General features: G+C 49.2%; 1 protein-coding gene across 5 annotated transcripts in view; it reads right to left on the bottom strand.

The window, feature by feature from the left end:
* The window catches only part of LOC119950713 (protein polyglycylase TTLL10-like), a 178,161-nt gene that overhangs the window by 93,995 nt on the left and 66,226 nt on the right, over positions 1-17,940 (bottom strand). The window contains exon 1 of one of the 5 annotated variants that reach the window (XM_038773387.1): positions 8,610-9,270. The exons of 3 other annotated variants lie outside the window; for them this stretch is intronic. In XM_038773387.1, coding sequence (XP_038629315.1) covers positions 8,610-8,623 — 14 coding nt within the window. In that variant the 5' untranslated portion in view covers positions 8,624-9,270. Of the gene's footprint in view, positions 1-7,119; positions 7,260-8,609; positions 9,271-17,940 lie in introns of those variants that run through there. One more of the 5 variants, XM_038773388.1, reaches the window with a different exon arrangement.

Raw genomic sequence — 17,940 nt, forward strand, 5'->3', positions numbered from 1 at the left:
ATTCAGGATATGCTGACTTTGGCAGTTGTGCTTTTGGTCAGGAGATTCTTTTTTCTAAATTAATTTAAAGTGCCCAATTCTTTTATTTTCCCAATTGCGGGGCAATTTAGCATGGCCAACCCACCTACCCTGCACATCCTTGGGTTGCGGGGGTGAGACCCACGCAGACATGGGATGAATGTGCAAACTCCACATGGACAGTGACCCAGAGCCGGGATTCGAACCTGGGTCCTCAGCGCCGCAGTCCCAGTGCTAACCACTGCACCACATGCCGCCCCTGGTTAGGAGATGCTTGCTTCTGTAGGTTGGCTGCTTCCTTTTCAATGGCGGCTTTGACTTGCTACTAGCAATATGAGAACAAGCAAGGCTTTACCGACAAGCAGTAAGGGTATCTGATTGACATTCTTCAGCTCCGATCCTCATAGCGCACACTCGCACAGTGGGACTAGAACACCAGACTACCAGAGTTGCAGTTGGTTTTTAAATCCCATATTGCTGGAAGGGGATAACTACAAACATGTCTGGGATATAACTCACAGGCGATAGTTTCCTGCTGAGAGGGTAATCATCTTCCATTATCTCCACAGGAGATTACAGTTCGTTTTTTTGCATTGCCTATTTCCTCGAAATGTCCATCTGTAAAAGGGTGTGACATTCCGTTGTCTCTCATGGGCCTGAGTATAATCCACATAGGAATTACATCTCAGAATCTGCATTCTCAACCATCTTAGGTTTGTATGTCTAATTTTAAAAACATGTCTTTCTTTAATGTTCAACATAGAATCTCTACAGTGCGGAAGGAGGCCATTCAGCTCACTAAGTCTGCTCCGAAATCTGTAAGTAAATTGGGGGTATGATCCATATTCATGACAATGAACATGGTCCATGTGAAAATATGGAGACCATAAAAATATTGAATTGAGCAACACACACTCAGCTTGCTTATTCTTAAATAGAGAACTTCCTGGTGAGGCTAATGTGAAGGTACAAGATATTACATAGATACAGGGCTGGATTCTCTGCCGGAGGGATGCTCCATTTTGCTGGCAGCCCGGGGGTTTCCCGACGGCGTGGGGCTGCCCCACAATGGGAAACCCCATTGACCGGCCGGCGGAACAGAGCATTCAGCCGGCGGGGGTGGAATAGAAATGTGGTGCGGCGGGGCAGAGAATCCAGCCCTCAATCTGTTGTGAAGATGGTTCACCTCCAAAGGAAAAATAGCATCAAAGGGGCAATTAAATTTGTATTGAAGTCATTGATATTCCTCAGAAAAAAAGAACAGGAAACGCCAGATGAATTTTGGAAAGTCATCTAAATCATAGCATAAATGAGAAATGTCCAATGAATAGAAATTAGACACTGCCTCATAATGCATGATCCATGATCCAATTTAGGTCACAATTGCAAATGTTTACTTAAGTCACACTTATTTTGACTCATTGGGAATAGTGGCAAACTGTGACCAGATGGGCAGGCTTTGTGATCGAACAGCAAAGAGGACTTTATAGAAAAGGCTGCAATGGAATGGAGTTGACAACACAAACGTGCTTTTGTTTCTCTGCTAGCTTTCTCCCCTCTACTGCCAGTAGATGTTGACTCCTCACTGGGGCACAGCTCCATGGGCTCTGATAATTTCCCTCTGGTACTGCAGCCAACTGGTCATCGGTGAGCTTCTACAGTGAGTGTTGTCCTTGGAATCTGAACTATTTTCCACTAGATGTGTACATGTTTATATATATATAATATATATACACACACACAGCAGCAGCAACAACAACCTGCATTTATATGACACCTTTAATGTAGTGAAACATCCCACAGTAGCCCTTCCCTCAAAATATGACATCGATCCACATAAAGGATTAGGTCAGAGATAGTTTTTGTAGAATGCCTTAAAGGAGGAAAGAAAGGCGGAGAGGTGTAAAGGTTTAGGGAGAGAGTACCAGACTTACGTCCTCAGCCGCCGAAGGCAAGGCTGCCAATGGTGGATTAGTTAAAATGGAAGATGTTCAAGAGCCTCGAATTGGAAGACAACAGATATTTCGGAAAGTTGGAGAGCTGGAGGAGGTACGACAGAGATTGGAAAGGATGAGGAATGGAGAGATTTGAAAACAAGGAAGAGAATTTTAAAATTGAGGAGTTGCTTATCTAGAAGCTAACGTAGGTCTGCAAGAATATGAATGACAGGGTGGCACGGTGGCGCAGTGTTTAGCACTGCAAGGGCAGCATGGTGGCCTAGTGGTTAGCATAACCGCCTCACGGCGCTGAGGTCCCAGGTTCGATCCCGGCTCTGGGTCACTGTCCGTGTGGAGTTTGCACGTTCTCCCCGTGTCTGCGTGGGTTTCACCCCCACAACCCAAAAATGTGCAGAGTAGGTGGATTGGCCATGCTAAATTGCCCCTTAATTGGAAAAAATAATTGGCTAATCTAAATTTATAAAAAATAAAAAAAAAGCACTGCTGCCTCACGCCGGCAAGGACTCGGGGTTGATCCTGGACCCGGGTCACTGTCCGTGTGGAGTTTGCACATTCTCCCTGTGTTTGCGTGGGTTTCGCCCCCACAACCCAAAGATGGCTAGGTGGATTGGCCACGCTAAATTGCCCCTTAATTGGAAAAAATAATTTGATCTTCTAAATTTATTACAAAAAAGAATGTGAATGATGGGGAATTGGGATTAGCGGGTGTAAGGACATTGGGCAGCAATGTTTTGGTTAACCACAAGTTTGCAGCTGGCAGGAGATGGGAGACCAGCTGGGAACATGTTGGAATAACCAAGTCTAAAGGGGGGAGAAAAGCGTTAATGGTTTCAGCAGCAGATCGGCTGAGGCAGAGGTGGAGTTGGCTGAAGGAATGGAGGTGAAACAGGCAGTGACAGTGATGGTGAGATCAGAAGCTTATCTCAGGGTGAAAATGACAACAAGGGTGTGAAAAAACTAGTTCAGCCTCAGTCACTTATTGGGTAGAGGGATGGAGTGGGTGGCCAGATTGCGGTGGGAACCAAAGGCAATGGCTTCAACCTTCCCAATATTTTATTGCAGGAAATTGTGCTGTTCTAGTTGGACGTCGGACAAAAGGTCTGACAATTTAGAGGCAACTGAGGGGTTATGAGAGGTAGTGGTCATGTAGAACTGTGTGACAAAGGAGTTTATACCTAGAATGATGGGCGCGATTTTCCCAAAAGGGAACAAAGCGAGAGCTTTTAACCATGTGTTTCCCGGCACTCACAGTGTGAGGCCGCACACAGCCCCGTTTTTAACAAGGGGGAGCTCCGCTCGCTGAAACTCCCCATTGTAGCAAGAGATCAGGGCACCCAGTCAATACCCACGCTAGGCAACCCGGGTTTGATTACATGCATGCACAAATTGCCATCTTGGCAGTGCCAGCTGGGCACCTTGGCAGTGCCCAGGTGGCACCCAGGTGGCACTCCAGAGTGCCAGTCTGGCACTGCCAGGGTACCACACTGCCCAAAGTGCAAGCAGCTGGGGCCCTCCGATCCCCTTGGAGACCCCCCCCCCCCGGGTGCCATTCCATCTGGTCCCCATTTATGGGAGCCAGCACCAAATGGCCCATGCCCGAGATCTCTGACGTGAAGGGATTCAATCCCAAAGCCTCAGTCAGGTACCTTGGCAATCTGCACATTAGAGTAAAGCTTACTGTCTCGCATTATTATACAGGTTTACTAAAAATTGATCCGGCCCATTGTGGGCAGGTCTCACTTTGCAACATCTCGTGAGATTGCGTTGAATCTCGCAGGGCATTGCGATCCGGTTAGATCCTGGCTTTGGGGTTATAGAAGGTGGCCATGAACAGATACCTAAGGGGCATCAGTGGTAACTGTGTGGAACCTGAAAGATCTGGCGGAGTGTCACTGCAGTATGGTTATGCACAGGCGACTCGGCAGACTGGTCCTCTTTGTAACCTAGAGACCAGAGGCAAGCTAGACCACTGTGACAGAGATGAGTGAATTCAGCATTGACTAGATATAAAACCAAACATCATTCTGTATGGTTCATTCCTACACCCTCAATGCATTCACCAACAGAGCAAAGAGACCAATAGACCAATGCAAACTGCCGTGCGAAAGATTGGGCTTGTTAGCGTTTGTTCCACAGGCACTTAGAGATCTAAAGTGGCATTGTGCCGCACACGTACATTTGTGGTGCCAGCATTAACTTGCATGCAGTGAATTCCCATGTCGTTGTATTCAACACAACTACATGGCTTCCAACAGCGCCCATTGGTTTAACCAAAGCAGTGTCAAATTGGAATTCAATGATCCATCTAATGTCCCCTCTCAACCTCACTGAACACACAGCAGGAGTATGATATGACATTTGAAGATGCATTAACTGACATTGACTACTCGTGTAAGGTGGTCGAACTGATTGTGGCGCTGCATCCAGATCCTCGGTCAATGCTCCTAGCATTGACCTCCATGGCTATCAGCTCCCACTGCCATTTGACTGTGCCAATTTGGGACATATCTCTTCCAATACGCCTCCTCCATCAAGACCTCCAGTACAATGTTTGAAAAGCTTGCTCTCTCTTGCACTCTCTTCCATTCCTTACTCTTCTGGAGATGTTACGACACCCTGGGCTAGGACACGGCCAAGTCCAGCCCCTCTTGACCCGGAGTCACAACACAATTGAATTGACAAATAACACTTAGAGAAATACCCAAAGTCTTTGGGCCTTGGCTGCTCAATAATTACAGTCACCAGGTTTGTAAATTTAAGCACAATTACTTTTTATTTATAACAAGAACTACAATGAAATATGCAGCAAATACAACTGGTTAACTATTATCCAATTCCTAATCCCTCACTTTAACTTGCCTCCTACCCTCTACACACACGACAAACAAACACAGAGAGGAAGAGAGTGGTGAAAATAATAAGAAAAGATCAGTCTTTGTGTCAGATGGTTGTTTCTTGCGCACATTCGTTCAAACCAAGCTTTCAGGTCAGGATTTCTGCTTTCCAGTCTGTAATGGTTTTCATTCAGGTCCCTGCAGTTTCAGAAATATAAAGCTTTCCTGGAGAAACCACAAGAGAAAGAGAGCAGGTCCTTTCCCCTGATTGTCCAGGGACCCCACTTTGCTTTCCTTAGGTCTGTTGAAATCATCCCACTCAGGCTGGATCAATCACCACCTGTTACCAGGCAGAATATGGCCTTGTGGCCAATTCATTGGCCACCAGTCAACCAATCAAACCAAGTTTGACCCCTATCTAGGGTGCCACAAAGTCCGAGTTCTGTTGCTCGAAGGCTAGCAGAGTGTTCTCTGTTGTAACTTTTCACTTCCTTTCTTCCCCAGCTAGACATGTTTCCCAGCACCTGATTCAGCCACAATGCACCTCCCCTTTAAAAAGAGCAGGCTATCTTAGAACGGGGTTGGTCACTCACGATATTGGCCTTCTGCCGACATACCCAGCTGATAGACAGTGTGGTTACCGCTGCCAATGTTAATGCCAGTGCAGACATCAGTTAAACAAGCAGGCATTTCAGAGTTGAATGAAATGAAAATGAAAATCGCTTATTGTCACGAGTAGGCTTCAATGAAGTTACTGTGAAAAGCCCCTAGTCGCCACATTCCGGCGCCTGTCCGGGAAGGCTGTTATGGGAATCGAACCTTGCTACTGGCCTGCTTGGTCTGCTTTAAAAGCCAGCGATTTAGCCCAGTGAGCTAAACCAGCTTTGGACGTTCTGCATTGCAATCTGCAGCTGGGGTTAATAGTTCACAGGAATCCCTCCACCCATTTTTGGGGGCTATCCATTTTAGTCCTCATTTTGTTCAAAGTCCAGCACAGTCTTTCAGTCCTGATATATTCGCAGACTGCACAGACCTCACTCGTAACCTCGTAACCCACCCACTATTTGCTATCATTCTAAATCCCATGGATTACAGGATTCATCAAATCAAAATATTATATGCATTGGTCGCAATTCTAGAGACGACTTTAAGGCCAAGAGGTTTTTTCAATTCTTTCACGGGATGTGGGTGTTGCTGGCCAGGTCAGCATTTTCCACCGCTTGCAAATTCCATTGGGTTTTCCCACTAGCAGAAGGATGGGGGAATGGAAACTTTTTCTGTTGCATAACTGGAAGTAGCCGCTGTCCCAAACAGTGAGGGCACTGGCACAAGCAAGGGCCATGCAGCAATGCCAACCAGGGTACTTCTGCAGCATTTGTCCCCATCAATCCTTGTAATGCACAGTAACCCAACAGTTACTTTGGCTGAGGAGCTCCCTAGGCAGGGACGACAACAAAGCTGTCTGAGTCTTTGACTGTGAAATGAGCCATTCCGTCACCAGGCAAGGTAATAATCTGTGCCGCGCAGACAATGCCTGGAGCCTGCAAAAGGCCTCAGAGGGATTTAGAAAGAAAGAAGAAAAGGCTTGAGTTCATACAGCGCATTTCAACACAAAGTGCCTGAGAGCCATTGAAGCCACAGTTGTAACACAGGACACACAGCAGCCAATTTTCACACAGCAAACTCCCACAAAGAGCAATGTGGTAACAATCTTGTTAAATGTTTTTTTTGATTGAGGGACAAATATTGATCAGGACACTGCGGGATAACTGCCCTGCCCTCCTTTCAAATAGTGACATGGCATATTTTCCATCCATCAGAGCAAAGCGGGCTTTGATTCAATACCACAATGTCTCAGGGGTGGCGGGGGGGGGGGGGGGGGGGGGGGGAGGGGGGGGGGAGAGGGGGGGGGTAGAGGGGGGGGGTAGAGGGAAGGTACAAAGATTTAAGTCTGTAGATAAGATTTTTTTCTAGCCACGTCAATTCAATAATTGTTTTTTAAAATAAATTTAGAGTGCCCAATTATTTCTTTCCATTTAAGGGGCAATCTAGCGTGTAGCGTGACCAATCCGCCTCGCCTGCACATCTTTTGGGCTTGTGGAGGTGACAGAATGTGCAAACTCCACACGGACAGTGACCCAGGGCCGGGATTCGAACCCGGGTCCGCAGCGCTGTAGGCAGCAGTGCTAACCACTGTGCCACATGCCGCCCCGAGGCAAATACAGCTAGAGGTGCTGAAATTCACACTGTCTTCATACTGCGTGATGTTTGCCTTACTTAGTAGTACACTGCATTAGTTAAACACTAACCTGGGGAAGCACATGGCTCCTTGTTCGAAGGGCAGTCTAGTGGTGTCATCAGACTTACAAGGAAGTTATTTCTAAATTCTCTCATATTGGAAACACCTTGCTCTGAAGCCATATTATCTTTAACCCAGTCCTCCTGATCCACTATGATGCTGGTGGTGACGACAGACAGTCATAAAGACCTTTCTTAAAGGGGCACTACCAAACAAGTGGATAAAGTACACTGCAGACATGTTTGTTGCTACGATTTTCGAACCTTTGCACCTTCGCGTCAAATTTCCCGAAACGGAATAAAACCTGAAACCTATGTTGTAGGTTTGAACTACAGCCGATAAATATAAACGATGCCTGATGTTCAATTGAATAGCATCCATTCATGACCATTTTGGGAATGAAGCTGGACTGGACTCCCCCTTTAAGTACACTGGTCAAAACACTGAACAGGAAGTTATGAAGTACGTATGTAATTGTGAATGGTTGTGAGTGAGTCAATTGGTGCCGGCTTCATTGGAAAATATTCAACCAAATGACTTTTACTGGAAAAATGTAACCACTCATTGTGCCCACACACTGTGATGTAACTAAACCTATGTCGGGTGCTAAAAAATAAAAAAATAAATGAGTTGCCAAACATTTTAAGGATGTTCCTTGAATCAAATGGCCCCGATGAGATCTGACAAGGATATCAAGAGAGGAGAGATTAATGACCCGGAAACCAAATTCAAATTACATTTGAGTATCACTGCCCCCGGTGCTGTGCATGATTTCTTTTTTCAGTCAGTAAAGTGTTATGGACACAAAGGCAGCTGAATATGGGCGGCACTGAAGCACAGTGGTTAGCACTGTTGCTTCATAGCATCGGGGTACCAGGTTCTCTGTACGTTCTCCCTGTAACTTCATTGCGGTGTTGCAGTGTAAGCCTACTTGTGACAATAATAAAGGTTATTATTACATTATATTCTGGTGGATGGGACTCGAAAATACTGGAGCCAGCTGGCGTGCCAGTTTCCTTTCCTTGTTCTGGGCCCTGGCTATTTTGGCTGGGGTTGGAGTGGGGCAGTATTTTCCTGCAACTTCCCGCAGATGCGGCAATTTCAGGTTCACACTATTTTCACGCTGATTTACCAATCTTCTTCTCTACCAATATACTGACGGGAGCACAGTGGTTAGCAATGTTGCCTCACAGTGCCAGGGGCTCGGGTTTGATTCCCAGCTTGGGTCACTGTCTGTGCGGAGTCGGCACATTCTCCCCGTGTCTGTGTGCGTTTTCTCCGGGTGCTCCGGTTTCCTCCCACAAGTCCCGAAAGACGTGCTTGTTTGATGAATTGGACACTCTGAATTCTCCCTCTCAGTGTACCCAAACATGCGCTGGAGTGTGGCAACTGAGGGATTTTCACAGTAACTTCATTGCAGTGTTACTGTAAGCCTACTTGTGACACTAATAAAGATAATTATTATAAGATTATTATTACTGCCTTAGGGTAAACACTAACCTGGAAAAACACATGGTTTCCTTGTTTCAAGTTAGGTCTAGTGGAGACAACAGACGGACAAAGAAATTTGCTGTAAATTCTCTTGCATTTGAAACATCTTGCTCTGAAACTATATTATCTTGAACCTAGTCCTTAAAATAATTCTAGTGGGTCATAGTTTCACTGTTCGGAGGCTGGGTGCCAATGTTCCATGCACGCCTACAAGTCATCCCTGCCTGCCTCAGGTAGGGGTGTAGACACAGGCCACCCTGTAGACATTGCCCACATTGAAGCATCCTCTCAGTTTTGTATCATTCATTAAAGGCTGGCTTTGATTCAGGCAGGAAGGAGTCTCAACCCTCCGGCTTCAGGAACCCGTCTGCTGCCCTTAAATTGAACTGCAGATCCGTCTCAACGGCCAATTAAGGGATGGCCTGGACAAACCTTCAGGCCAGTCACTGTTTCGGGATGGATTCAGGAAGCGGGAACAGTTTCCTGCCCCTGAAGTGAAAATTCAACCCAGAAGTCATCACCATCCTTAGAAATCGACAGAGGAAACGGACGTGAAATCCACAAGTATAGTTTCCCTTTGCCTCACATGGAATAAAGACTATTGCTGAAGAGGAACACTTGCAACAACAACTTGCATTTATATATTGCACGCCTTTAACACAGTAAAATGCACCAAGGTGTTTTAGTATGTCACATACCTGGCACCTGGGAAATAGATTTGGTCAGGAGGTCATCAGTGGTCATCAACCATCACAATCATCAAAGGCGTTGGCATTGTGAGCAGGGGAGGGGGGGGGGGGACAAGACTAAAAGGATTTGAACAGGCAGCAATGAGGGTGGCGGACACAGAGTTAGGTTCCAATGCCCCATTTAAAAGTATTGGGAAGAAATGGGTGGTTAAAGATGGGTCAACAAACAGAGGGGCTGTGTTGAGGGGTGGGTGTCTCAAAGAGAAGGTGATGCCAGCTTGAGGGTATAATATCCCAAGAGACCAATTCATGATATGTGCAAGTATTGGCCCCGGTAAAGACCACATTTAGGATACTGTGTCAGTTCAGAGCACTACACCTGAGAAAGGCTACGTTGGTCTTTGAAGGAGCATAGTGGGCAGCACGGTAGCACAAGTGGCTAGCACTGTGGCTTCACAGCGCCAGGGTCCCTGGTTCGATTCCCCGCAGGGTCACTGTCTGTGCGGAGTCTGCACGTTCTCCCCGTGTCTGCGTGGGTTTCCTCCGGGTGCTCCGGTTTCCTCCCACAGTCCAAAGACGTGCAGGTTAGGTGGATTGGCCGTGCTACATTGCCCTTAGTGTCCAAACAAAGGTTAGGAGGGGTTATTGGGTTACGGTGAAAAGTGAGGTCTTAAGTGGGTCTGCAGACTCGATGGGCCCAATGGCCTCCTTCTGCACTGTATGTTCTATGTTCTGGTGCAGATTCATCAGTCATCAGTGTTCCGAGGGTTAAATTGTGAAGAGAGATTACATCAACTAGGTTTGTAATCACTTGGATACAAAAAGTAACGGGGTGTTCGATTGGGTTTTTAGGCTTTTGAAAGGAATTGATAGGACATTCTTCCACAAGTGGGCAATCGGTAAAATCAAAGCCAGTTGATGTTAAAATTAGACAGAAAGATTCCAGAATGGAACCTTGACTCAAAAGACCAATTAACTTTTTTTGTTGCATAAAACGGGGAGGAGCAGAGTCACAGGACCACTAATTAGTTTTAACAACAAGAAAAAAAGATTTATTGAACATGAAAAGTTGGTTATGCAATGAAATGAAATGAAAATACTCTTTTACTCCCCCCTTTGTTTAACAATACGCACATGTTTTTGGATTAACATGGATTACAAAGTATACATTAATTCACAATGGTCTCATTAACACATGGTCCCTTTTAAGCACGCAAGGTCATAAACTTTCCATTCTGAACGAATGATTGCGGATGCCTCCTCAGAATCCTCCCAGATGATTGTCAAGTGAGAGTTTCCAAACTCCACTCCCAAAAACACTCTTTAAAATCTTCTCTCGCAATTATACTTTCATTCCAAAACCCACAGCTGGGGCTGGATTCTCCGCAGCCCCGCGCTGAAATCACGTTTGGTGCGGGAGCAGAGAATCGGCTTTTACACGATAATCAGGCCCGGCGCGCGGCTGGGGGGGGGGGGGGGGGCATTGCCAGAGGCCCTCCCAGCGATCCCGACCAAGCTGAGTTCCCGACGGTGTGGTTCTAACCATGTCTGGTCTGGCCGGTCGGGACTCAGTCCGCGGCTGCCCTGGTGGGAGGCGGGCAGGCTCCAGCACTGGAGGGGGGGGGCCTTATGGGTGGCCGGGGCAGCGATCGAGCGGGTCAGATTAAGCGGCGCTGGGCAGATCGGTGGGACCTTGTTTCTTGGTCCTGGTCCGAGTCCGCCATCGCATTCGGTGTGGCCGCTGCCATGTGCGTGCGTGGACTCGGAACCGGATGTGCGAGGGCCCGTATGCCACAGCCTAAACTGCGTGAAACTCCCCAGGTCCTTGCCAGCCCCTGCAGGTAAGCTATTTTTTTTAGGAACGTCTGGAGAGACACTTGTAAACAAAGATTCTGCTACACATTCAACAGTAAATCTAGTACAGGGCTTCACACAAACCCTTTAGAATTTCTTTGTCTTGACCAGCGCGCAAACGGCTCACAATTGCGTTCAAAGACTGTAGTAAAATGAATCAGCCATTTGGTTTATCTTTGAAAGCTGCTGTCCCACTTTAAATCTGGTTACTGCAATTGACTCTTTAACTCAGAACACTTTGTTTACTCTTACTTCAATTCTTCTGAACACTACCTTGGTCTCTGTTTCCTTAACTAGCAGTTCTTCAGATCTCTGCACTTGTTTTCTTAATCATTACTCGATGGTGGGGCTTTTCTTCTCGCAAAGCTGAGAGAGATGTTCCCTCTCTGGTCTTCTAAACCAATTACTTCAAGCAGAGCTTTCTTCTCGCTCACTACCTCTCTTCAACTGCAATCAAATTAGCTAAAAAGCTTCTCTACCTTACAAGGCCCCAGTTGCTAAGCAGCACCCACATGCAGTAGCCCCCTATAAGCACAATAGAAATATAGTTGGAATTTAACCAACCCACATACATACAAACACCTTTGTCCAGCTTTAATAGGTTTTACCTTCCCAGGCACAGAAACATTAAATTAAACCCACTTAAGACTATACCTTGGGCTGAATTCTCCATTTGAGAAACTATGGTCGGGATTCTCCGACCCTCCACCGGCTGCGTGAATTGCGCCACGCCACCCCGATGCCGGGACGCGATTCTCCGCAGAGCGCCATTGGGGGCGGCGTGGTCGGCGAGGTGCCGGTCGGAGTATGCAACGACTCTCCGGCTTGGGCCGGCACGCGCCGGCGCACTGATTCTCCTGCCCGAATGGGCCAAGCGGCCGTCACAAAAACTCCGAGTCCCACCGGCGCCGTTCTAACATCCTGTCAGCTGGCGGGACCTCGGCGTTGAAGGGTCTGGGAGCGGCCTGTGGGGGGGGGGGGGGGTGACCCCGGGGGTGTGGCCTCCGTAGTGGCCTGGCCTGCGTTGGGGGCCCACCAATCGGCGGGCCGGCCTCTCTGTCCCCTGGCCTCCTTTCCTCCACGCCGGGTCCGGTAGCCCTGCACCATTTGGCGTTGGGGCCAGCGCGGGGAAGAAGGCCACTGTGCATGCGCTAGCTGGCGCTGGCCCAACTGCGCATGCGCGGACCCCAAGGCACCGGATTCCGGCCGGGATCGGCAGCTGGAGCGGCGTGGGCCATGCTAGCCCCCCGTGGGCCGCAGAATGGGGTCCTGGAAAGGGCGCCAATGCTGGAGTAAAACATTCCCGTTTTTACGCCGGTGTCAGCACGTAGCCGCCCGATGGGAGAATCTCACCCCAGGTTCTCCCGCCGTAGCTGAATTGCACAGATTTACAATCCCCTTGGGGTCATAAAGCAGGATGCAATTCAGTGTTCCACGCCATGCAAATTCATGAATGGCGTGGAATACAAGGGATTCCCAGAGAATCCCGCTAGTATGCTGCCATCTTGAGCGGGCAGCCCGAGAGTGAGGTCACATGACCACCTCCCCGCACCACAAATAGGCCCCAACTCCTCCCCGCCCACCACAGCAGCCCACACCCCCGATTGCCTGGGACCCCCTACGTCCAGTATGGGGGTCACTCGACCCGTTCCCCCGAGGGACTCCTGTTATAGGGGGACCCCTCACAGAGTCCCCTGTAATAGAGAGATCCTCCACAGGAACTCCTGTGATACGGAGACCCCCCTCCCCCACAGGGCCCCTTGTAATAGGGAGACCCCCCATTGGGAAGCAATCCCCATCCTCGCTGGCAGTGGAGCACTGGGGCAGGAATGTGCCTGACAAGCTGAAGCTGTTTCGAAGCTCTCCACCCACCACACATTCTCATTTAGCCACAAAGATGGCTCAGAGAAAGGGCAGCACGGTGGCCTAGTGGTTAGCACAACCGCCTCACGGCGCTGAGGTCCTAGGTTCGATCCCGGCTCTGGGTCACTGTCCATGTGGAGTTTGCACATTCTCCCCGTGTCTGCGTGGGTTTCGCCCCCACAACCCAAAAATGTGCAGAGTAGGTGGATTGGCCACGATAAATTGCCCCTTAATTGGAAAAAATAATTGGGTAACCTAAATTTAGAAAAAAAAAAAGATGGCTCAGAGAAGACCTACCACCCCGCCCCCCTCGATTTCAGGAGTCTGAGGTGGACCCGCTGCTCGATGCCGCTGAAGAGAGGAGGGAGGCCTTCTTCCTCAGGGTGGGCACTAGACACTGAACAGTGCTTGGGAGGAGGTGGCAGAGGCAGTCAGTGCTGCCAGTCTCATCAGGAGGAGAAGCAGCTGATGACCCTGAGGGGCGGGTGTCACTGATGAGGTCTCCGCTCCGAGAGGGGCAGTGTGCCGGGGGGGGGGTTTGCAAGGGGCACGGTGCAGGTTGGGGTGAGCTCTGTTAATCTCCTGCTTCCTCTGCAGTGGAGCTGCGCTTCTGAGGAGTGCCTACACCTGGGGGGTGGGGGGGGGTGGGGGGGGCAGCAACTGAGCATTGCCATGCCCATCCCCTTGATGATACTGCTGGAGTATGAGAGTTTCCAGAGGGGTGGGCTGGGTGGGCTCCCACATGAGCAGAGACTCCCTGACCCACAGAGCAGTCAGCAGTGTGAACAGCCAGGAATCTGTAAGGAGCATCTGAGGCGTGTATTTAACTCACCCCGATCCCGAGGACGACGCCCAGAGTCCAGGGGCTTGGCACCAAGTCATTACCTGCTACTGCGGCCAGGCAGCCATCCGCCAGCAAGCCTGACAAGACTTTGGAGTTTTCTCAGCATCTCGTTACCCCTCAATAGCCATGGCATCCAGGCCCCGCTCGTAAATACTTGCACCACTTTGTACCCGCTTGACTCCTGCCTGAAGGGGTTGAAGCACTGTGGAGGCGTGGGACAGACTGTGTCCAACCCGCTAATAAGATTCAAATCGGGCTTGACGACACAGGCGCAAACTCCACTAACGTCTCCTGTGGGGGACAGGAGGTGGCATCGGAATCGGTGCCAGGCGCAAATCGCGATTTTTGTATTACCCACTAATGTCTGCCCGATCGCAAATTTAGCTGCCAGCTTTGGGAGACGGATAATTCAGCCTCTTATTTATAATATTTACCAATACAAATATAAACCCCTTAAAACGACCTTTATTTTTCTTACATTGGTCATTCAGGAAAGAAGTTAGGAAACTTACAGAAATGGTGATAGGAGTGTGGAACTCCTATCACCTTAATAGCAGTATTAAGGAATAGTAAGACACAGTGGGCAAGGGGAACCGATCAACCATGATCTCATTGAATAGGGAACAGGCCGGAGGGGCTGAACGTTCTGCTCCTGCTCCTATGTTCTTGAGTAAAAGGAGGCAACTGAGTGATCAACAGCTGGGTCCTGGGGAGATGTGAAGGAGAAGGTGGTGACTCTCATACAATAAACAAGGGGTGTTTGGAGATATGTGAAAAATTGTGAGCAGCTCGGCGAGTACAGGGGTCAGAAAGCTGGCAAGCTTGTCTAATTCCAGCCTCTTTTTTTTTTAAGGACACCCAATTAATTTTGTCCAATTAAGGGACAATTTAGCGTGGTCAATCCACCTACCCTGCACATCTTTGGGTTGTGGGGGCGAAACCCACGCAGACATGGGGAGAATGTGGAAACTCCACACGGACAGTGACCCAGAGCCGGGATCGAACCTGGGACCTCGGCGCCATGAGGCAGCGGTGCTAACCCACCGTGCTGCCCTTAATTCCAGCCTCTTGACCATCCCAGATTACCTTCCTCCCGCTACGTGGCTGTGCCTTCAGCTGCCAAGATCCTAAACTCTGGAATTCCTTCCCCCAAAACCTTCCTGCCTCTTTGTCTGCCTTTAAGATACTCCATGTGGTCTACCACTTTGACCAAGCTTTTAGCCACCTGACCTAATATCTCCCGACACAGCTCAGTGTGAAGTATTGCTTTACAGCCCACGTGAAATGCCTTGGGACATTTGATCTCATTAAAGGGGCTTTATAAATACCAGCTATTGTTCTATCAAGCAGATAATCTCGATTGTCGAAGCAAAGGAATCAATAGTGAGTGCCAGCCAAACTCAGCTCATCCAATATGAGCACAGATTTTCTCGCATGATTACTCTCTCGTAATCATTAGCAAGAACCTTAACTGACTTCATGGAATATGAAGCAGAGCAGACCCAGCAGTCCATTACCAGAAGCCAAGAAAGTCCAGATTATAATTGTGTCTTTTTTTTTTTTGGTTTTGGGCAAAAGATTGACAATGAGCGTATAGTTGAGGCCTTGGAGTTAAGATTTCCCAGACTCCACAAGGAGTCCTGAAGGAGCTGTGCTCCGAAAGCTAGTGATTCCAAACATTAACCTGGTGTTGTAAGACTTCTTACTGTGCCCATCCCAGTCCAACGCCGACATCTCCACATCATGGATGGAGCGAGATCGCAGAATGGTTCAGCACAGAGGGATCTATATTAGCACTAATCACAAAAGGTTAGTGTGCATGTAGAGCAAGCAATTAGGGGGGTAATGGAATGTTAGCCAAGGTTATCCGCCACTTATCAACCTGAGCCTGAATGTGTCGGCCAGGTCTTGCTGCAGATGGATGCAGATTGCTTCAGCAGCTCAGGAGCCACAATTTCAATTGAAGGCTGCACAAAATGCCAACCTATGATGGACTAATGAAGAAGCTGAGGACGGTCGAGCCCAAGGCAGTCCCCTGAGGAACTCCTTTAACAATGTCCCGGGACTAAGATGATTCACTTCCAACAACCACAACCATCTTCCTTTTTGCCAGGTATGCTGACTTCAACCAGCAGCAAGTTTTCCCCGATTTCCATTGACTTCAATTTAGCCAGGGCCCCTTGATGAAATGAAATGAAATCGCTTATTGTCACAAGTAGGCTTCAAATTAAGTTACTGTGAAAAGCCCCTAGTCGCCACATTCCGGCGCCTGTTCGGGGAGGCTGTTACGGGACACCGTGCTGCTGGCTTGCCTTGGTCTGCTTTCAAAGCCAGCGATTAGCCCTGTGAGCTAAACATCCCCATGTAATGTCACATGGTCGAATGCTGCCTTGATATCAAAGGCATTCACTCTCACCTTATTTACCCCCCGACCACAGCAGGTTCCCCTGGGCACCGGACCCCAGATCCCTGCCAGGAACATTACTTGGACCGGGCTCAGGTAAATTGTTAGCTGCTGCTTCTGTAGTGTCGACGCCTCCAGTATTTCAGCAAAGTGTCCAGGCCTGACATTTTGATTTGGATCCTCGGCAATAGCACCTGCCGGAGACATAGAACATAGAACAGTACAGCACAGAACAGGCCCTTCTGCCCTCGATATTGTGCCGAGCAATGATCACCCTACTTAAACCCACGTAACCCATATACCCGTAACCCATTAACCTTACACTACGGGCAATTTAGCATGGCCAATCCACCTAACACGCACATCTTTGGACTGTGGGAGGAAACCGGAGCACCCGGAGGAAACCCACGCACACACGGGGAGGACGTGCAGACTCCGCACAGACAGTGACCCAGCCGGGAACCGAACCTGGGACCCTGGAGCTGTGAAGCATTGATGCTAACCACCATGCTACCGTGCTGCCCCGCAGACTAGGACCCAGAATTCCACTCGACAGCTGTGAAGTGCTCATATAAAAAACAATGGCAATTCCCTATTAGCGATAGCCTTCAGCTGTGCAACCAGAGGCCTTCACCGTATAACCGTGGACAGGTCTCTGTCCTGGGGATGTTCGGGAGGGGGGGGGGGGGGGGGGGGGGCAGGCAGCAGCTGATGTTGCCCCTGTTATGGGTGTATGCAATCGAGGGGATGGCCTGTCAGACTTGCAGGCGCCCCGCAGCCCAGTTACGATCCCCCCACAGATGGCGACCAAACCCCCCCACCCCGGACCTGGTCAGTCTCCCCTTTGGGCTCCCCCTGCCCCGCCCCTCCACCCCCCCTGCCTCTCCCCCCCGCCCCACCCCTGCCCCTCCCCTCCCTCCCCCGATAACAGGAGCGGGCCGATTAGATTGGAAATCGATTGACACCCGGCGCGGGTCCTGATTATAGCCTCTCCCGCGATCTAATCGGACCGCACGGATCTGCGCCGGGCGCAACGCGGCTGTTAGGTAATGCTGCGAGATAATCATCAACTGATTCTGGGGGATGATTTAAATTGTGTCTTAGATCCGCAACTCGGCCAATCTGAGCCAAAGTTGTTGGCCCCTTTGTGGTGGCGAAGGCACTGTTGCCGTTTGTGGAGGAGGCAGCGGGAGCGATGGTTTATGCATCCTGGGGGAATGGATTACTTTATGATGGGCAGGTCTCTTCTTTCTCGGGTGAGAAAGGCAGAATACTCGGCGATTGTCATCTCAGACCACGCTCCACATTTCATAGATTTAGTGCTGAAGTCAGGGCTGGCGCAGGATGGAGGATGGATGTGGGGCTTTTGGCGGACGTGGGGCTTTGCGTGGCTGGCTTCAAGAACCACAGAGGAATATGTGGAGTTCAATGGGATGGTTTGTCCTCTATTCTATGGGACAGTAAGGAGTCTCACAACACCAGGTTAAAGTCCAAGAGGTTGATTTGGAATCACTAACTTTCGGAGCACAGCTCCTTCATCAGGTGAGGCCTGAGTAGCGCTCCCAAAGCTAGTGATTCCAAATAAACCTGAGGACTTCAACCTGATGGTGTTGTGAGACTTCTTACTGTGCCCACCCCAGTCCATCTCCACATCATATTCTATGGGATGCACTGAAGGTGGTGATT

This window comes from Scyliorhinus canicula, chromosome 16 (genome assembly GCF_902713615.1).
Source record: "Scyliorhinus canicula chromosome 16, sScyCan1.1, whole genome shotgun sequence".
NCBI classification, from domain to species: Eukaryota; Metazoa; Chordata; class Chondrichthyes; order Carcharhiniformes; family Scyliorhinidae; genus Scyliorhinus; species Scyliorhinus canicula.